The sequence below is a fragment of the Pan troglodytes genome, chromosome 9, assembly GCF_028858775.2.
Source record: "Pan troglodytes isolate AG18354 chromosome 9, NHGRI_mPanTro3-v2.0_pri, whole genome shotgun sequence".
In the NCBI taxonomy this organism is placed as follows: domain Eukaryota; kingdom Metazoa; phylum Chordata; class Mammalia; order Primates; family Hominidae; genus Pan; species Pan troglodytes.
Genome location: NC_072407.2, coordinates 105,126,121 through 105,148,775, shown reverse-complemented (window position 1 = coordinate 105,148,775; position 22,655 = coordinate 105,126,121). Strand labels below are relative to the sequence as shown.

General features: G+C 37.6%; 1 protein-coding gene across 9 annotated transcripts in view; it reads left to right on the top strand.

Moving 5' to 3' along the window:
* The first annotated feature begins 5,737 nt into the window (after positions 1–5,737).
* DCUN1D5 (defective in cullin neddylation 1 domain containing 5) overlaps positions 5,738–22,655 on the top strand; it is a 30,320-nt gene continuing 13,402 nt past the window's right edge. The window contains exons 1-4 of one of the 9 annotated variants that reach the window (XM_508726.8): positions 5,738–6,394; positions 8,868–8,959; positions 14,858–14,928; positions 15,345–15,436. In XM_508726.8, coding sequence (XP_508726.3) covers positions 6,309–6,394; positions 8,868–8,959; positions 14,858–14,928; positions 15,345–15,436 — 341 coding nt within the window. In that variant the 5' untranslated portion in view covers positions 5,738–6,308. Of the gene's footprint in view, positions 6,756–8,867; positions 8,960–14,857; positions 14,929–15,344; positions 15,437–22,655 lie in introns of all 9 variants that reach the window. The other 8 variants (XM_009424043.5, XM_016921879.4, XM_063784468.1 and 5 more) reach the window with 8 other exon arrangements.

Here is a 22,655-nt window from a genome sequence, read left to right as displayed (position 1 = left end):
GCTGAGTGGTCCTCACCAGTGGCTTTCCATAACTGCTCACATGTTACCTATGGATTTTCCAAAGAAGTCATGCATAGCCATGGCCCAAGAATTTGCTGAATCCCATTCAAACTGCCCAGTGTAGATGACCCTATTTTCAATGGCTGAAAACATGGTTATTGTTAATATCCCTGCAACTAAAGATGAAGTCATCAAAAAGGTGGTAGTGATATAGATAAGAAAGCTCCATTATCAGAATTTGGGTGAGGATAAAAACCAAGACAACTCACTCCTTTTACATATCTCCTTCATTGCAACGCCTTCCTTTGATTCTGTAAAATACTTCAAAATATATCCTCTTGCTAAATACAGAATTTGATTTTTTTAAATGTACTCTAAAGACCTCAACTGATACGTGGTTTTGTACCCTTTAGCAATTTTGATAACATTGTTATCAAAACATTTATTTAACATTTATTTTCTCATTTTTTTCAACACCACAATGCTGTGATGTCTAGACAAGGCAAGTATTATTATTTTATCTTACAAAGAACAAAACTGAGTCACAACATGGTTAAATGTTTTATCAAGTTTGCAAAGTTAAAAAGGAAATTCATCAGTCTAATGGTGGTTCTTATTTTAACAAACCCTTTACACTATGCCACTTTCCAATGTTGTGTCTTGGAAGTGTATAGTGTGATAAATGCCTATTCAGCAAATACCAAAATTAGGAAACTACACTTAAGAACATACCCAGTGCAAGCTGTCTCCATTCAATTTTGGTCTTCTCTACCATCTCATCCAAACAAAAAGAGAGTTCTCTGCAGCAAGTCATCAAAACAATACAACCTCTGCCAGTAATTTTGGTTCTGTGAACTACTTTTTTTAAGACAGAGTCTTGCTTTGTCACCTAGGCTGGAGTGCAGTGCCATGATCTTGGCTCACTGCAACCTCCACCTCCCAGGTTCAAGAGATTCTCCTGCCTCAGCCTCCGCAGAGCTGAGATTACAGGCATGCGCCACCATGCCCGGCTAATTTTTGTATCTTAAGTAGGAACAGAGTTTTGTCCATGTTGGCCAGACTGGTCTCGAACTCCGTGCCTCAAGTGATCCACTCACCTCGGCCTCCCAAAGTCCTGGGATTACAGGCATGAGCCACGGCACCTGGCCTGAACTACTTTTCTTCATTTGGGGTACATATTCACATATGGGAAAGCAAATCAGGTGTACTGCTTAATACAATTTCCCACCTGAGCACTTGTTCTTAGTCTTCCTGGTTAGGTTTCAAGTTGAAATTGCTCTGTCCTTGGCCAGCTGATATACAAGACATTGCTTTCTACCTATGATCCCACATCCAGAATTTTTTAGATTCTTACCTTTCCAAAAGCATCCAACCTAGGCAGCTCCTTTGAATCATTACTCTTTCTTGCTGTACTTTACTATTTTCTAAATTTTATTTTTTCCCATTCACTGTGACTTTTTAATAATTTATTTTAGAAGAGTTTTAATTTTGTGGAAAAATTGCAATGATACTACAGAAACTGCTAATATATCCCACACCCAGTTTCCCCTATTACTAATGTCTTACATTGGTATGGTACATTTCCCACAATGAATGAACCAATATTGGTTATTTTTTCAACTAGACTTCACTTTTTGATAGGAAATGGTAAGTTTCTAGAATATGCGGGATGAGAGATATTGCTGTGACCACCTTTGAAGAATATAAACTGCCACGGTGAGGTATAAGCCGAAACCAATCTTATGCTTTTTCCTACTGCCTCTTTAAAACTGCACTGTGAACTCATTTTTCCCTATGCTTTGAACAAAATTTCAGTCCAGTCTCTTACTGTAGTAGGCTGTATTTACCTTTACTTGATGTTTCTCTCTGCAGGAGGATTATACATTCCTGCCCTCGTGACCTCAGGTGTAGCCATATGACTTGAACAGGATTAATGTGTCACTTCGGGGCAGAATCCTCGAGAGGCAGCATGGGGTTTACCATGTTGTTCTTTCTCTCTGTCATGATGACAAGCAGTGTTCTAGGTAGTGACTGTTCCCTCAGTCTAGATCCCAGAGTGAACCACAGTCACAGCCAAGCTAAAATTGATGTGGTCTGGCACACCGCTTTAGGGTGTAGGGGGTAAGTGTCATGTGTTACACAGTTCTGCACCTCTGGGCCTCTCTAAAACACAAGGAGTTCTTGTAGGCTATACTGAAATGCCAAAACAAAAAATCCTGTCTTGACATCCCATTTCTACTATTCTCTTAGAGTTATCTTTCTGTAGATTTATGTGCATGAAAACATTTCAGAAAATTTTTAACTACAATGCTGTTTTAAAAATCAACATTAATATATGGAAGGGAGAGCATCTGCACAGATCCAGGACCACAATAACGCGGCATCCCATAAATCACTTAATGTCTGTGTTGCTTGTTATTCTCCCAAGTAGGAAAGTCCTATTTTAAAGAGGTGTTAAGAAAAACTAAACTATGTACGGAATATATAAATTAACACATCTTAGAGTACTATTTTTGGATACCTTGACAGAGATATAACTATTTTAAAAGATGTTTTTCATGGCTTTGTTTTATAACTCCCAAAAGCTAAGGGATGTATATGTGACCAAGATGCCAAATAGATAATAGAACTGGGTCTCAGTCTTCTTGCTTAATTACTTCCCTATTCAGCATAAGTATTATTTTTGTTGTTTTTTTCCTACATCCTTCTGTATAATAGTAGGATAAGATGAAAGATAAAGGAAATTATCTGCCTTTCCTAAAGTCACTTGAGTGTCTTCTTTGGATCTGAAACCAGAACACACAGGCTTCTGCTTGAGGTAACTACTTCATCCCTCCTTTCCTTGTCATTACCTTCATTTAAAAAATTCTACTGCACGCCAGAGAGCCACAGTACTCTGTCATAGTTTGTTTCTGTATTAGAGGCATCTTTTTGATGCAAAATCATGCACTATGTATGCATTGGTGAGCAGCGGAAAATATTAAAGCCACATAACTAGGCATTTCTATACTTCTCATAGGTAGCAAGGCTATCAATATGCCCCTTTGTGAGAGTAATTGGGATGATGAAGAGCCAACTTTTGGGAATGGAGTTTTGGCAGTAGCAGAAGGTACTGACCAGACAAGAGAATGAAGAGGTAGATGGATGAGAATGGTCTACATGACCCAGAAATTGCCATCCCTTTAATATCATTGACAAGCATAGATTATGAACCCTAATTCCTATTCATATAATTCTCTTAAATGCAGATAGCATACATAGAGTCATATATTGCTTATTGACAGGAATACATTCTGAGAAATGTGTCATTAGGCAGTTTCATCATTGTGTGAACATCATAGAGTGTACTTATACAAACCTGGATGATATAGCTTACTACACATCTAGGCTATACGGTACAGCCTATAGATCCTAGGCTACAAACCTGTACAGCATGGTACTGTACTGAATACTGTAGGCAATTTTAACACAATTGTATTTGTGTATCTCAACATACCTCAACATAGAAAAGGCACAGTAAAAATACAGTATTATAATCTTAAGGGACTATCATCACATATGCATATCTTGACCAAAATGTCATTACGTGGTGCATGACTGTATTTCTCCCTCCAGACTGGCAGCTCCATGATTGCAGGAGTCATGTCTGCCTTTTATATTCTTAAGCCCAGTAAAGCTCCTGGTTGAAGTGATGATTAAATATTTTTTGAATAGATAGACTAAATGAATACCACACATAGATCCAGCCTTTTGTCTTTTTCTCAGAGTATTCTATGGGTGTGAGTAGGCTCCTATCCAGTCACTGCATTCAGCTCAATGTCCAGGATTTCCAGGTATAGTGGGGTCTTCCTTAGTTTGAAAGTGATTCCTTATGGTCCAATGGCCTATGAACTAAGAAGCAATAATCTACTTCCCACTCTCGCCCAATAAATAATGGTGAAGAGGGGACACAATTATCACAATAAAAAAATTCCTATTTAAAAAAGAACAGAAGATGAGATGTGCAGTGGTCTTTGGTCTATAGCAATGCTGGTAGCCCGCAAGACAGGCATTATGAAATTCCCTACTCTTTGATCAGGCCCTGATTCTACTCTGTGGAAGGACACCCCTTTAACATCATCCTCTGAGATCTTTCTTTCTATCCTTTAGGTTTTATTCCATTTCTTTGGTCCTCCTTGGGAAAAGGGGCTGTTTAGCTTTTGCAGCTCACCAGTTGAAGAAATAAGCTTGGCTATCTCTAATAGTTTTGTCATTATCGTTTATTTTGTGTTTTGTTTTACACATTTTATATAAATTTTATTTAGGAAGAATATGCATAAAAATATCAATTTTTAAGTGTACAATTCAATGAATTTTGACAAGTATATATACTATTACTTCAATCAAGACATAGAATATGTTCATTACCCAAAAAGTTCCCTTGTGTTTCTTTGCAGTCAGTCTTCCCCGACTTACTCCATCCCTGTCCCCAAGTGTCACTGATATGCCATTGCTATAAATAAGTTTTACATGTTCTAGAATTTCATCAAATATCCAGCCAGCATTAACATCTCCAATTGCCACAGAGATGTTATAATATTGTTTAAACTGTTTGTGTGAGTCAAATTCAAATAAGAACTGCATACTGAAAATGATTGACATATCCTTTAAGTCTTTTAATTTCCTTCTCTCTCCTCTCGTCCTAATAATTTGTTGCAGAATTTGGGTCATTGTCCTGTAGACTTTTCTGACGTCTAGATATTGCTGATTGCATTGGGTATTTAACATGTTCCTCTGTCCTGTACTTTTTGTAGATGGTAGTTCTATTTAGAGACTTTATCTGATTCTGTTTTGATTGTTTTTGGCCTCAGGCATTTTTAAATGGGTTGAAGGATCATATACTTTGACATTCTTTTGGTTTTAAGTAACAGAGAATTGAACTAAATATGCAAAATAGTGAAATTTGTTGCTTCACATAAGTGAAAATTCCAGGGCATATCATGGATTTTGGGCTCATATCATATAATCACATCCTGGTTTTTCTATTTTTCTGCTTGATACTGGTCTCTTCTGAGTTTTGGCTTCATTCTCCATACCTTCTCTGGTTCAAATCCATAGGAAATAAAATTGCTTCCTGGTGGTTCAATTTTGTGTCATTGGCACTCATTGGCCTGGCCTGAGTATGTGTCCATCCTGAACCAATTAATAACACTAAGGAAATATGATATTCGGATTGACCAGATTAGGGTGCCATTGTGAGGGCAGTTTCACAGGAACCACTTCAACTATTACTCAAAGACTTTTAGTTTTCTCCCATCACAGTTGGTTTGCAGAGATAAATTTATTTTACCAACAGAATTACTAACGACTTTCTACTATGTCTTTACATACAATAACCATTATTTAAAAACAGTATTTCCACCTAAGTGGAGATGAATAGATTACAGTGTGTTTTGGGTAGTAAGGTCTAGGGGGAGGCTCCTTAGAACTGTCCCCCAAATTTCTCTCTACTGAGTCGCAGTCACCTACTGTCTCTTATCGGAGAGGTGAGCTCTGTGGAAATAATGGCAGAGCTAAGTTTCAATACAGGACAAAGTGATATGCAAAGGTAGGGAGAAGGGGGAGTGGGTGGCTGATCACAGGCCCATAAAAAAACCACGCAAGACACAGGGTGACAATGCATTTACGGGGTGGGAACACTTCAGGTGAGGTTATCGTGTGGAAGAGCTCAGAAGTGGAACTTGGTCTACTTTACCAGGTTGTTTTTAACGTCAACTGCAAAGTATTAGTAGTTTTACTTTTTGGCGGTGACTGCCAGCATCAGAGCGCGGTAGAAGCTTCATGAGAAAGGTCAGGATACCCTGGACAGGATACAGAATTCCGCGGACTGCCGCAGTCGACGGGTCAGACAGCTTCGCTCTGCCTGGCCTACCTACGAGTGGCAGAGGCTAACCGGAACCACGCCCCTTCCCGGGACCGGCTCCGCGATTGCGTCACTTCCGGGCCTTAGCGATTCGCCTCCGGGTTAGGCTGAGCCTCTTGCTTGCTGTGACTGGTGGAGCTGCCGCGCTGTCCGCGTTATCTCCTCCCGGTGAGAACGAACCGCAGTGTCCACCGGCGAGGAGCCAGCCCTGTCCCGGTCAGAGAAAGACGACGAGGATACCTGGGAGCGGGCGGCGGCCGGGCTGGGCCGCGCCGGTGCGGGCTGGCGACTCTGCTCCTCCGCTTGCTGCTGTCTCTGGGAACTGGGTGCCAGCGCTGAGGGGCTTCCAGCGGACAGGGACCCCCTTCCCCGGCTCCCCTGCCCACCCTGCCGGGGAGGGCGGAAGATGCCGGTGAAGAAGAAGAGAAAATCCCCTGGGGTGGCAGCAGCAGTAGCGGAAGACGGAGGCCTCAAAAAGTGTAAAATCTCCAGGTACCATCTCCCCCCACCCTTCAAGCTTCCCTCCTCCCTCCTTTGCTGGACAACTGGAGGAAAAGGAGTCGGGCCCGGCCTGCCGGGCTGGGGCTGGAGACAGGTGAGGCCCCTTTGATCGAGCTAGGCTGTAGGTGCCGAACACCGCGAGTCTCCGCGCCCGACCCGACCTCGTGTTCGAGTGTGTGCACGCTGGCGTTTATGGAGAGACTAGAAGAGCCGCCCACGTTAAGAGTCTACGTGCCCTGCAGGGTGGGGAACAGATGCATATGTAAATTGCGCTTCCCCCCACCCCCACCCCACAACCGACCCTCGATCCCCTACTCCCGTATCGCTCCTCTGCCTTTTTCTAGACTTAGAAGTGAGTACATATCCGCAGAAGGGTCACTTCTAGAATTTCTTTGTAGAGTGTAAAGAAAGCAGAACATAAGGAATCTTGACAACTGTCTTGGGAATGGTAGAAAGGAAAACTTGTATGCTATAATTGGCCTCCATATTTAGTATTTGGAGTGGCCTAACCCGGAAGGTCCCAGCAGGAGGCCTTTTAAATTGCAGGAGCCCCATTTTCTGGAAGTATAGTGCCTCACCTATGCCAAGTCCCTGTGTGCAGAGTTGGAAAGGCCCTGCATGCTTTTTGTCTTCTAGCATTCAGGACGCTGTTAGCTCTCAGCATAAATTAAATAATTTGTGAGCTCTTGTACTCTGTCCTACTGGTAAGAAAGAAGACAAGGCAGAACTATATAGTAGTAGCTCTTTGATCCCCTTGTAGCATATCATGGAGGCATCACAGCAAAATTTATGCTACAAAAAAACTGCAATTTTGGTGTGAGAAATGGTTTTTTTGTTTTTTTGTTTTGTTTTGTTTTGTTTTTCTGAGACGGAGTCTTCCACTGTTGTCCAGGCTGGAGTGCAGTGGCGCGATCTCCGCTTACTGCAACCTCCGCCTCCCGGGTTCAAGCGATTCTCCTGCCTCAGCCTCCTGAGTAGCTGGGATTACAGGCGCCCGCCACCACGCCCTGCTAATTTTTTGTATTTTTAGTAGAGACGGGGTTTCACTATGTTGACTAGGCTGGTCTTGAACTCCTGACCTCGCGATCCGCCCGCCTCGGCCTCCCAAAGTGCTGGGATTACAGGAGTGAGCCACCTCGCCCGACTGAGAAATGCTTTTTTAAAAAAAATAACCATATTAGCTGCCTTTTCATCAATGGTTGGCACTTGATATGACAACTTCAGATGCTACTATTGAAAGAAGACTGTAGCCAGGATTATAAGAAGGAAATAATGATAGAGCTCTCCTTAAAGAGAGATCTGCTTAAACTGTGAGGTAGATGACTTACATAGTCTGCATCTTCTTTTTTGTAATTGGTCGACTTTTTTCCCTCATTACTGTGTTTTGGTAAAGGAGTCTATGGAGTATTAGGCTATTAATGTGAACGATGATACATACACCTCTTGTTTGTCAACATTAGAATTTGACATGGTTACTTTAGTAGCTCACATTTTTATAAGATATAGGCAAATTATTATTCATTTTTGTACTATATCTCATGGCCATCTTAAGTATATAATGTATTAAAATTATTTAAGTTAAGTACATTAAGATAGCTGAGCAGGCAGTATTATTAGAACTCAGGTGATACTTTGCTCTATCAATTTAAATTTTTAAATATCATACTCTTACTTTACATTACTCAGTTACAGAAGTTCTATCATTTCTATATCATTGTGGTAGGGTAATTATTTGAGTTCCTTGAAAAAAGTTTCTCTGAAGGCCATTAAATTCTAGAGGCCATTTTGAACTTACCAAATTTTAGTTATTTTATGAAAAACAATGAAAATGATTTTATGAAAAAAATGAAACAGAATGAACAGAACCTAGGATTAAATAGCCTTGTCCCAATTATTTGGACTATTGTTAACTTTTAGTGTTTTGTTGTTTTTTTTAAATCTGTGTAATTTAATATACCCTTAGGTCCTAAGTCATCATTTATCTTTAAAAATCTATTTAAGCTTAGGTGATAAAACAACTCTTAATATAACATTTTATTTTGAAATATTGATTCATTAAGTATCAAAATATACTTTGTAAGCGTTTGTTTTCAAATATTTATCTATTACACACAAATAGAATTTCTATGCAAATCAATAGAATCAAAATAAATATTTATACTTTCCCACCTACTAGGTTGAACTTCTTTGTAGTCTTTTAAAATGTGCGGAAATAACTTACTGATATTTTTGGATTTTGATACTGAGTGAAAAGGTATTTGGGTTTTGTTAGCCGATAATTCTTATGTATAGACTACTGTTTCAAGTTGCAATTACTTAACAACTTCAGTTTTTTTCCAACAATGCCAACCGAAGAAAAAAAAAACCTTTGTTTAATGTGAGTGGAAGTAGTTAATTTTGAACTTAGTTTTTCTCTAAGAGTTGAGATGTGATAAAAATCTTAGGCGTCTGTGTGTTTTCTAAGCTATTGCAGATCCCAACCCCCTGCTAGACTAATAAGTGGAGAGGAACATTTTTCAAGCAAGAAGTGCCTGGCTTGGTTTTATGAATATGCAGGTAATGAAATTAATATAAGAAGATATTAGTCATATGCTTTAAAAAGTTTATTTGGCTTATTCATTTAACAAATTATCTGTTACAGGCCTGCTATGTGTTAGTGCTGTGTACTGGGATGAGGGTCAGGACTGAAGATTGTGGGTAGACTAAAAATTTGTTGCCAATTTAGGCTGATATTTCTTTAAATATATATTCGGTATATATTTACTGGGAGGGAAGAACTCATTTACTATTAATAAAACGTGTAAACAAAGACGGATTCACTTATTTACATCTATTGGCTAAAGTAGTATTCTGGAAAATAAAAGGTACACAATAAAACATTTTTGTATTTGATATTGTGGAAAACACAAAGTACATAACAAAACATTTCTATTCAATATTCTCTTTTTGAAATTTTTCTGAACTAACATTTTCTGAAACTTTTGGGGAGACATAGTAAAAGATTTAAACCCCTCAGTTATAATTGTACAACACATTTACTTTTTAACAATTATCATTTAGCCATCCACTTCTACTAGAGATGCAATAGTAAGAAAATAAATAGACTGATATTAATACGGTGTGATAAATACTGTATTCAGAAGATACACTGTGAGAGTTCATAGGAGGGATATATAACCCAGCTTTTAAAGTGTCATGGGAGTTTTCTAGAGGAGCTAACTTAACCTCAGCTAAATCTTGTAACTGGTGGATGAAGAGCCCTAGGCCCAGGATGGGGTTGTGTTTTAGAGGCGAAAGTCAAAGCCAGCCAGAGATGGGGCTGAAGAGTTAAGCAAATATATGCAAAAGAACACTTATACTATCTCATAAACATATATGGAATTTTTTTCCCCTTAGAATAGTTTTGTTTTTTTGGAGTTATTGATTTTAAAGCTTTTTTCTTTTCCCTGTTTCCTTTTTTTTAACCTGCTTCACTTTTTTTTCTCCTTCTTTTAATCACCATCATTCTCAAAATGTTTGTTTAAAATGGAAGTGTATATGTAGCTATTGCCTTATATTTAGTGCTCATCCACATTAAGATCTAAAGTAGTATACTTTGAACTTGAGGTATAAGTTTAGGCTAATTGTATGGAATGTGAGACTATTTTGAAAGGGGGGCAGTAACTTTACTGTTGGAATCAGCTGAGTGATCCCAAAGTACAATTTTAAAATTGTTTAGTAACAGAACAGATTCTTTCTAGACCAGAAACAAATGCTATTACTGGCATCCCAAGACAACCACTAACCCAATTTAAATGAAGGGAATTCATTTCTTACTGACCTCCATTTAAAATGTTGACCCATTATCCCAAATGCCAGTTTTACTGGTATGAATGATATATAATCAAAAGGTCACCCATCTTATTTCACTTATAAAGGTTACTAGATACAATAGAAATAGAAAATATTTGCCTCAACTAGGAACTTTTCTAGGTAGCGTAAGATTCTAATTAAACATTTGTTTACTATATTAGCATTTTTAATAGCCAACCTAATAATTGCATTATTCCAGGAATTGTCCTAGGTATATTATTTTTTCTTGTGACTGTTCTATTAAGTAGGTAGTATTATCACCACCTCCCCACTACGACTTTATTTTTTGAGACAGGGTCTCACTGTGTCGCCCACGCTGGAGTGCAGTGCTGTGATCATGGCTCACTGCAGCCTTGAGCTCCTGGGCTCAGGCCATCCTCCCACCTCAGCCTTTCTAGTAGGTGGGAATATAGGCATGTGCCACCACGCCTGGCTAATTTTTTAAATTTTTTGTAGAAATGGGGTTTCAGCCGGGTGCGGTGGCTCACGCCTGTAATCTCAGCACTTTGGGACGCCAAGGCAGGCATATCACGAGGTCAGGAGATCGAGACCATCCTGGTTAACATGGTGAAACACTGTCTCTACCAAAAACACAAACAATTAGCCGGGCGTGGTGGTGTGCGCCTGTAGTCCCAGCTACTTGGGAGGCTGGGGCAGGAGAATGGCGTGAACCCAGGAGGCGGAGCTCACAGTGAGCCGAGATAACACCACTGCACTCCAGCCTGGGTGACAGAGTGAGACTCTGCCTCAAAAAAAAAAAAAAAGAAAAAGAAAAAAAGAAATGGGGTTTCACGATGTTGCCCAGACTGGTCTCCAACTCCTGGGCTCAAGTGATCTACCTGCCTCAGCTTCCCAGAGTGGTGGGATTACAGGCATGAGCTGCTGTGCTTGGCCATACCCTCATTTTATAGATGAGAAAACTGAGACTTAGATTAATTAATTTGCCCAAGATCATATAGTGACAAGAGCCAGGATTCAAACCCAGGTCCTTCTGATTCTAAAGTCCATGCTTTTAACTACTATGCTTTTATGTATTTTTTATTTAAATTTTATAATGTTTATATATAGTTATAAACATTTTATTATAATAGACATTTTATGTTTATTTTTTATTTAAGCTAATTTTCACTTTTGCAAAGAAAATATTGGTACTCTTGGTTAATTTCTGTCATCCATTCAATAAATATTGAGCACTTGTTTTGAGTCAGGCACTGTGCTGAGTGCTGGATATATAGTGCTGAGCAAGTCAGACAAGATCCCTGCCTTTGGGGGACTTGCCTTCTGGTGAGGAGGACAGTAAACAGGTATGTAGGCAAGATAAGTACAGATTGTGGGGAGTTATAAGGATAATAAATATGGTGAGGTTCAGGAATAGAGAATAAAGAAGGGTTAGATGGACTTTCAGATAGAGTGATTAGGGAAGGCCTCTCTGTGGAGACCACTTTGTGCAGAGACCTGATTAGGGAGGAACCATTTGTTTGCCAAATAAACAGTAACTGTTCTGTCTTGAAATGGGTATGTCCGTATTAAAATGAAGGCAATAATTTTGCCTACTGAGAATAATACATGTAAAGCCCTTAGCACAATACCTGGTATATAGTCAGAACTCAAATGTTATTATTATTAAAACAGTAATAGCATTACAGCATCAGATTTACTGGTTGTGTGTTTTTTACAGTGTTCCAAAATTAATGACTCTTACGTAGCTCATGTTGAAGGTGCTGTGTCACTGAGCATTTTTTTTTTTTTTCTCCTAAGCATCTGTTATGGCTGGCATGGTATTAGGCCTTGCAGATATAGCTAGGAACATTTCTTTATGGTTATAAAGAAATCAGGAAATTGATGGTGTTTTTCTTTTAGTTTTGAAAATATCACTAAACTTGTTACTATGGTATCATGTGTGATAAGGCTGTTGGTTTTGTTCTTTCACAAGACCTCATTCTTGAGTGATATTTAAATTAATGATTCAGTAGTATACTGGCCTATGGTAATTGAAAACATGGAAAGTGAAAGGGCAGTTTTAAAGTCTCATAGAGTCAAAAAATAAGGTTGGAATTGCATAGTCCTAATATAGTACCTAGCTGGTGGAGTAGAGTGAACTCAGTATGAACAAAATCATTTCCATAGCTTCTTCAATTGAGTGGAAACCTAGTTGTCCAAAAGAGTTAATTAAATTTAGCTCCAGAGGTTTTACCCAGAGAGTAGTTTTATTAGAAAGATTGGAAGCAATGGTATTGGAAGGATTAACATTTTGCAGTCCGGGGAAAGCACATTAGTTACAGACCTCGCTTTAGACTTAGATCTGTTACTATTTACATCACTTTGGCAAAGTCAGTTAACATTTACAGACCTTATCTAAGTTATAAGGTATTATATCTCTATGTAATCTCATTTGACTTGCTTCTAACCAAATTTTAATTAGTAATCACCAAGTAATCCTCCAGTTTCTAGGGGGGCTATACTGATATTTCTTTTTTATTTTTTATATTTTTTGAGACAGTCTCGCTCTGTCACCTACGCTGGAGTGCAGTGGCGCAATCTCGGCTCACTGCAACCTCTGCCACCTAGGTTAAGTGATTCTCCTGCCTCAGCCTCCTGCGTAGCTGGGATTACAGGCACCTGCCACCACATCTGGCTAATTTTTGTAGTTTTAGTAGAGACAAGGTTTCACCATCTTGGCCAGGCTGGTCTTGAAATCCTGACCTCGTAATCCATCTGCCTCGGCCTCCCAAAGTGCTGAGATTACAGGCGTGAGCCACTGCTCCTGGCTTATGCTGATGTTTCTAGACATCCTCTAAAGCTTTCTCTTTGAATCACTAATGGCAACTTTGAGAGCAAGTATGTTTTCTTGATGCTTTAGAAAAATTTACAATATATTCACATCGTGGCTTTTAAAAAAACCGTTTGTCTTTTCCCTTAATTTTTTATTTTTTATTTTTTTTTTGAGACAGGGCCTTGCTCTCTCCCAGGCTGGAGTACAATGGTGTGATCATGGCTCATTGCAGCCTCAAACTCCTGGCCTCAAGCAATGCTCCCACCTCAGTCTCCTGAGTAGCTGGGACCACAGACTGGCACCACCGCACAAGGCTATTTTTTTTTCCCCTAGAGATGGGGTCTCCTTGTGTTGTCCAGGTTTGTCTGGAACTCCTGGGCTCAAGTGATAATCCCACCTCGGCCTCCCAAAGTGCCAAGATTACAGGCATGAGCCACCGCGCCTGGGCCTCTTAAATTTTCAAATCTGATTTTTGTTTTCTTTCAATCATATATAAGAATACATACTCATTTATGCATTTTAACACCTTTATTGTATATGTATGCCTTTTAAGTTATAAAATTAACACATTCTCATTTAAACAATTCTCCAAATATGTAAAGGAAGAGAAAGCGCCCTATAATTAATCACCCACTTCACCTTTTAACACGAGTGCATTGTTAGTACTTATTTAAACCTAATAACACTTAACATGTTACACAAAAAAATTAAAAAGGGTTTTGGCTTCAGACCAGTATTAATGTCATCTTAGCAGCTTGGATCTCAGGCAGCAAGAATGTATTGACTTTATGTTGTGCTAGTAACCTAAATATGGTGCTGTCAAAGTTACCTGAGCAGCCTTGGTCTAGTCTATGGATTATAAAGCTGGAGGATTTTCATCCTTGAAAAAGGAAAATAGAGGCTTCTCTTGACTCTTAAGAATAATATCTCAAGATTATATTTTCAAAATCCCATAGTGGTAAACACATTTCTCATATTATTACAAAATTTGTTTTATTCTTATCCAGTCACAAAAGAGACCTAGTGATGATGTAATTACTATATTTTGGGAATCTGATAACATTTTGAAAAAATGATAATTGATGTATTGATTTATTAATGTTGCTAAGGGTGTAAAATAAGGAACAAGTTAAATGCCAGTAATTAATTTTTGGATGAATGATAGACACTAGCTAATTGAAAGATTAAACTTTTGTTTCTACATTAAGGTGACATCAATGCTTGCTGTCTGTTTTAGAACCAAGATGATAAGGAAAATAGCTCTTTCTGGAAATGGAATGTAGTAATTTCCATAAGTCATTATTTTCAAAATACGTTTGTCTTTTTCAATAATTAAATTATATTTGAGTATATTTCAAAAGGGTAATAAATGGCCTGTTTTATAGGTAAATATATTCCCCTTCTGATTACTGTATTGAACTTTGTGTTGGTTCTGATATTCCAGTAGATTAAGAAGCTCCAGCTGCCTTATGTTTTTTCATATTCATGCATTGTCAAAAATTTTATTCAGAGTAGGCTCTCAGTGAATTTTTTTTTTAATGGATTGGTTTGAGTTTTTGTACTAACTCGTGATTGATACTAATGGAGTATTTCTTTGCTGCTTTTTAAATTTTCTTAATTTCATATTGTAATCTGGTGTTCAAAGAATACTTCACAAATTTTAAATTTTAAATCCTGTAGCAAATATTTATACTTATCAAAGCTATGCCAAAATTCAAATTTAATTATTTGCAAAATATTATGGTGTGTTCATGGGTACCTTTAGCATGACGATTTATGTTTTATGTTGATATTATAACAAAATATGTTAATTATTTTTGTCTTTGAAGGTCCTGATGAAGTTGTAGGGCCAGAAGGAATGGAAAAATTTTGTGAAGACATTGGTGTTGAACCTGAAAATGTATGTTTTATTTCTAAGTAGAATGGCATATAAGTGGGGTATAGCATATTCGTAAATTACTAAAAATCGAGACACTTTAATCTTGTATGAAGATTTTATTTCTTCATGTTTAATATTGTAAATTTGCATTTAGGGTATTTTTAATCAGTTTAAGTTGGGCAAATATGTTCTTTCTTGATACAAATGTTATATGTAATAGAATAAGAGATTCTACCTTCAGAAACTGTTAGAACTTTTTACTTTTAAGAAATTGGCACATCTCAATTTCTTTGTATATAGTTAATAATTCCAGAGGTTGTACTCTTTAATAGTTGAAGGATGGAAGTAGTTGTGTAAAAATGCTCTCCATGATAAATATAGACATGATTATCTCTATGCTGACTTTTCCCCTATCCTTTATGTTCTGTTCTTTCCAGATTATTATGTTAGTTTTAGCGTGGAAATTGGAGGCTGAAAGCATGGGATTTTTTACCAAGGAAGAATGGTTAAAGGGAATGACTTCATTACAGTAAGAAATTTTTTTAAAAAACAAATTTGATGGCCTATTTGAAGATCTTAATTGATATTTTGTGCTTCATAATTTTCAGGAGTAAGGTTTCACCTTAAATCAAATCTGTTTGATCTATAACAATTAGTTTGGGGATTGAAAAAATTATATTGTGGTCTTGGGCAAATATATAGGTACCCCATGTTTTATATTCTCTAAGAAAGAACCTTAGTACAGTCCTATTAAAATTCCTTGATTCTCTTGGTGAGTGACTTAAAAGTCTATGATCAAAGACCTATTTATTTACAGGTTGTTTGAGTATAAGGATTTTCCTCTCTCAATACAGAATTCTACTATCGAAGGAGTATGTTCGTTGGGCAGCCCTAAGCTCTAGGGCCTCCTCTCCCTTCTTCACTTTTATATTTGACTTTAAAAATTTGAAGATAGAGTTACATAACCCTTTTATGATTTCTTTATTGCCAAGTGAATTTCATAAAGGACAAAAGTAGAAATGTAACCGCTCCCGTGCAATCTTTACCCATTTTATAGTCCTACACTTTCAGTTTAGGATCCTGTCTTTGAACATTTTCATAAGTTATAGAATTGCATCTTATAAAAATAATTTGATTTTGGCTTTCCTGAATGAAGTGTGCTTAATTTCAGAATCAATTAGTGATTTTGTGTTAATTGTATAGTATCACATTTCTAGTGTTTCTGCAGGGTATTAGTTATCAACATTCTAAAATAGAGAAAGCATTAATTTATAATATTTTTGAGGCAAAAACTGGGGCTTAATTAGCTGTTTGGTTTCCTGTTGTGATTATGCTTTCATTAACACATGTAATTATTCTTTATTTTTTGCCTGGCCTTAAATTTTTTTTTAAAGTATTTGTTTATGAGGCACTAAAATTTTTAAATTTGAATTTTCAGTGCCTAATGGTTTGTAATTCTCTTTTTAAACTGACATTAACATGTAGACACGTGGATATTTTATATATTTATTTTTGGGTAAAAGCCTTTGCTCATATGAACCAAATCATAATTTCTTGAATGGAATATAAAATCAACCCTCCCACTTCCATTTTTTTAATAGTCTGAGACCTAGAGAGGTTACGAAAATATTTGGCACAGTTCCTTAGTAGTAGTGCTTAGTTAGAACCTAGAATTCAAATTTCCTGATTACCAATCTCTAATACTGTATTCCTACTTTCTATATAAATCAACATTCCTTATAAAAGAGGACCATTATTTTTAAATTATAGCATTTGCTACCAAGACTGAATTCTGCCATACATTTAGGTGTCATAATATGCCCAGTTAAATACATTGATTCTGAAATTCTTTGGATTATTTCTCAACATTTAATTAGCTTTTTGGAGAAAGATTAAATAAATATACAAAAGAATATGCAAATAATATAGGTTTTATACAACGGAGTGTGTTTTACTAAAATTTATGTTGTAATATGGCTTATTAATGTAAGACATTTGTCATTATAAGTGCATTTTGGACTACTCCTCCTCCTCCTCCTCCTCTTTGAATACTGCTTTTTGAAGTATCTCAGCTAACAAGTGGCTGTATATTTTTAAATCTAAAAGTTTCTTATTTATGTTTTTGCATAAGTTGATACAATATAAAAAGTCTTTATAACAAAAATGTGTAAGCACAAAGCATTTCTAATATATACTTCTGAATAATCAACATCATATGGTCTTGCGTACAAGAATAGAAACTGACTAGCCCATGAGCATGTTTTTTTTTTTTTTTTAGACGGAGTCTTGCTTTGTCGCCAGGCTGTAGTACAGTGGCGCGATCTTGGCTCACTGCAACCTCCGCCTCCTGGGTTCAAGCGATTCTCCTGCCTCAGCCTCCCGAGCTGGGACTACGGGCGCGTGCCTCCACGCCCGGCTAATTTTGTGTATTTTAAGTAGAGATAGGGTTTCACCATGTTAGCCAGGATGGTCTCAATCTCATGACCTTGTGATCCACCTGCCTCGACCTCCCAAAGTCCTGGGATTGCAGGTGTGAGCCACAGCGCCCGGCCAAGCACGGTTTTTATTAGCACACCTTTCCTGTAGGAAGGTCACAGGGTATACAAAATAAAAGCAATTATTCAGCACTTAAATTTGTCCCAGAAGTTTCTCTTTCACTGATTTATTATTCCTTTCCCATTTGCCCAGAATAATATACTGTAGAGCCTTGAAGCTACTGAGGAATGCTTGAAGTGAGCATTCTTGACCTGGAAAATCGTTGATTTTTTCCCCTCATGATCTGGGTTACCATGTGAAATACAAAGTGTTTTTCTTCAATTGGCCAAGTCTTATTACTCCTTGAATTTTCTTATTAAAAACTTGCTATGAATAAAACAGTTTGAAATTTAAACCAAGGAAGACAAAAAATCTGTGTCTTTAGAAATTATTTGTTGCTTAGTATACTTTGTGTTCTATATAATAAACATAATCTTAAAATATAAAACTTTATTATCAGTTCTCTCTGATATTTTTCATACTTTTATGATTTCACCTGGGCATCTAATGATCTCTTAAATCATCTTAAGATAGTCATGAGTTGTTTCAATTAATTAATTTTAACCCATAAAACTCTTTATAACTATGTTGGTCTGTTAAAAAATAGAAACAGTCTGGTAGTTTAAAACATACACTGTGTTAAAGGATAGTAGACTGTAATAATCATGATTAGTTATCTATATTGTGTAATGCTTTATAGTTTGCAGACTACTTTGTTAACATTCGTTTGTTTTCTATTCATATAGGCTTTCTATAACTGAATTGGCTTTCCTTTTTGTGTGAAAGAATTTGTGGGTATATGAACTGGATATAACTGGCCTAGACTAGCCATTTTGTAAGTTTCAGGGGATGAAATTGCCATATGCTTTTCACATCTATTCTTCCATGTAGTTTTCATCTTTGTTTAATAATAGCCAAATTTCCTTGCAAATCTAAGGTGTTAATTTTTTTTTTTTTTTTTGAGACAGTGTCTGGCTCTGTTACCCAGACTGGAGAGCAGTGACACAATCATGGCTCACTGCAACCTAATCTCCTGGGCTCAAGTAATCCTCCCACTTCAGCCTCTCAAGTAATTGGGACCACAGGCACATGCCACCACACCTGGCTATTTTTTTTTTGAGAGACAGGGTCTCACTATGTTGTCCAGGCTGGTCTCAAACTCCTGGGCTCAAGTGATCCTCCAGCTTGTCTCACTATGTTGCCCAGGCTGGTCTCAAACTCCTGGGCTCAAGTGATCCTCTAGCCTTGGCCTCCCAAAGTGTTGCAATTACAGGCGTAAGCCACTGTGCCCAGTATTAATTTTAATTTAATTTTGTAGATATTTATATTAGACACCTATATTATGTAAGGCACAGTATCACTTACTGGTGATCACAGCGAGGAATAAGATGCAGCTTTTGTCCTTTAGTCATATTCTACTAGGTCAGGGAAAACATTACAATACTATAACCCAGCCAACCTTTTTGGCACCAGGGATCAGTTTCGTAGAAGACAGTTTTACCACGGATGGGGCTGGGGAGAAGGGAAGGATGGCTTTGGGATGAAACTGTTTCACCTCAGATTATCAGGCATTAGATTCTCATAAGGCGCATGCAACCTAGATCCCTCTCACGCACAGCTCACAATAGGGTTCGCATTCCTGTGAGAATCGAATGCCGCTGCTGTTCTGACAGGAGGTGGATATGCTGGCTCACTCGCCTGCCGCTTGCCTCCTGCTATACAGCCTGGTTTCTAACAGGCCACAGGCTGGTAATTATGCTCAGCTCAGAGATTGGGCACCTTGCTGTAACCATAAACCAAGGAGAACGTGACATGTGCTAGAGTGGAAATACAAGATACTATGAAAGCACAGATGAGTAAGGTTAATTTCAGCTGAGTAGGTAGGTAAATGTAGGTGTGGCCTGTGAACTAGAACATGAAGAATGATTAGGATTTTGTTTGTTGAGGATACAGGAAAATGTTTCAGAAGAGGGAAATTGTGAGCAGGACCTTGAGGAAGGAAAGCATATGTTTGAAGGAAGTAGTTTGATTTCTTAAAATTGTAAAGTACATAAAAAAATTGCCAGGATAGGTTTTGAATTCTAATATTTTGAGTGATGGCTTCACTGTAGAGTGCTTTAGCTAATACGTTGAGAGAGTTTAAATCTGTGTTACAGATATTGGGAAACCATCAGAGATTTTAAAGCACAGGAATCTTAAAAGATTTGGGGGATAATTTTCAATGAGCAATTGTTTTTAATATTTTAAAGTCACAGTCTCTTTTGAGAGTCTTATGAGAACTATGGACCTCGTTCCCATTAAGAGGCACATGTACTGCTAGACACAAAAATTTGATGTGCTCTCAGGAGGTTATGGAATTTCTCTTCCTTCGTCTATAGATACGAGGTTCCAAGGATACTTGGCGAGTTTTTGTTCTGGCATAGTGTACTAGAGTGGAGGTCTTTTCTCATATCTGCTAGCTGAAAGTCTGGTGTTGGAGCAAGGGTGAAATACTATACCAGTGGAGAAAACTGAATATAGACCTTTGAAGAGGACCGTACTTGATTATGATAATGAAAAGGACAAGACAAGAGCATCTGACAACAGTGATAGTAATTAAGCTGCCTGCCGGTAGGTTGCAGTTTGTTAATCTAGTCTCTATTGAGTCCCGGACTTTGAAGTGTAAAAGGAATGGCATGGCTTGACCGTCTGAGAGAGAGGGGAATAGGGAACATTTATATGATTTTTTTTTTTGGTGGGGGTGGAAGAGGAGAGTAAATGAAATGCCATCGTGTGTGATGTGACTGTCATTCATTTAGCATTTGGGGCCCAACTACTAATTGCCATTAGCATCCTTTCCCTCTGTTCTCTCTTAAGGTCATTATGACAATTTCAAAATGCCCCTCTGCACATTTTCAAATACCCCTAGAAGTAGATGGTATTGTTCTGGTTGAGAAAGCTTATTTAGAGGAAGTTCTAAATCCAGAACTTTGTGACACAATTCTTCGTGTTACACATCAGTGTGTCACAGCACAGTCACTGGGACTTATGGATTAGGAAGAGAGCCTCACTTGCATCTAATACATGCATGAAACTTTCTTCTCACTTTAAAGGTCTTTAATGAAACACAAGTTCAAAAGCCTCCCTTTGTAATCAGTTGCTTAGCAATACCAGGAAATTAATTTCCGAGTCCTAACGTTGAAATTAATACCCATTTCTTCTCTTTCTAACTACAGTGGCCTTGGAGAATGGTGTATTGTATTGTGCCAGTGTTCCCTCAAATCTGTGTGGTTTTATTTGGTTGTTATTTGGAAAACTATCTCTTGCTTTCCATAGTACGCTAGTTAAGTATGCATTTCTTTTTATTTCGGAGGAAATATTCTTTTTTCTAAACTTCCCAATTTCTGAGGTATTGATGTTAGTATTTTGGAGCTAGATTCGATATAAAAATTGTATTGCTGTTAGTAACTGCTTCGGTATGTTGGTTTTGCCAGATGTGTTCACAGTCTTCATGATACTGTTAATAAATATGGAGGTTTGTGCTCTTACTCTTTTTTTTTTACTTGAGACGGAGTCTTGCTCAGTCTCCCAGGCTGGAGTGCAGTGGCGCGATCTCGGCTCACTGCAAGCTCCGCCTCCCGGATTCACGCCATTCTCCTGCTTCAGACTCCTGAGTAGCTGGGACTACAGGCACCCGCCACCACACCCAGCAAATTTTTTTTGTATTTTTAGTAGAAACGGGGTTTCACCATGTTAGCCGGGATGGTCTTGATCTCCTGACCTCGTGATGCACCCGCCTCGACCTCCCAAAGTACTGGGATTACAGGCGTGAGCCACCGTGCTGGCCTATTCTTTTTTTACTACAAAAAAGTCTGTTGGATTCTTTCTCTGCTCAAGATTTACAGTAGACCATTAGGAATGGTATGACGTAGTTTCTACCAAGGTATGTAGTGTAGGTGATTTTTAATCCATTTGCCTCAAAAGAGGCATATCAAGGACTGTGCTAAGCATTTAACACATGGATTCTCATTTAATCTTTATGGTTGTCCTATGAAATTATTATTGTTACCATTTTAAAAATCAGATAACTGAGGCTGAAAAAGGTTAAGTAACTTGCCATATAGTTGTCCTATTAAATTATTATCGTCATTTTAAAAATGAGGAAACAGGCTGAAAAAGGTTTAGTAACTTGCTGAAAGCCACATGACCAGAAATAGAGAAGCTAGAATTTTAACCAATCTGTTTGACTTGAAAATTTGTTCTTCCCTTCACTTTATTTCTTAAGCTTATTGAAATTACATAAGTAAGATAGTAACTTTGTGTACCCATGAAATGTAAAATATTTGGAAAATATTATAATTTCTTGGATTCTTATCTCCTTAGTGACTTCTCAGTCACTATGTGCTTTGTGATTTTGTTTGATCTACCATTTACCACTAAGTTTCTCCCAGATAGGAATTTTGAAACATTATATAATTAAATAAATATATCACCTACCCTGTGGTTTATTTTTGGTAGTCACACTTTTATTTAACAAATATTTTTGGAGTGCTATATGTCAGGTCCTGTGTTATGCTATGACAGTGATTTTTTAAATCTGATGGTAAGGAAAGAAAGAACTTTGAATGTCAGGAGGCATCCTTTATCTTCTTTGCCCCCTTAACACTTAAGTCTCAAGCCTGTTAAGATTCTGTGTGAGATTTTGTATGAAAGATGTGACTCACATTATGAAGACTTCATCTCCATATTTTCAAACATTATAGTGGCATGTAATCTGAGAAATTTGCTTTGCATATCCCCATGGTAGAAGTCAACTTTCATTAAAGCATTATTTTTCACATAATGAATAATTTTTGCACTAACAGAAACCACTTAGTGAAATAGTAGGTAATGAATTTCTAATAAGTAAGAATAAATTTTTCTTGTTTCCTCATCAAGCATATTGTGCATTCATTCATATATAAGGAATTCTGGTTAACTTATCCAAATTTTGATTTCCATTTCTGGCAATATGGCTACTAAATGTGTGGAGAAACCATTTCTCATGTAAAATGCTTAAATGCTGGATAACATATAAAAACATCTTGGCCAGGCCCGGTGGCTCACGCCTGTAATCCCAGCACTTTGGGGTTTGAGGCGGGCAGATCATGAGGTCAAGAGTTTGAGACTAGCCTTGCTGACTTGGTGAAACCCCGTCTCTACTAAAAATACAAAAATTAGCTGGGCATGGTGGC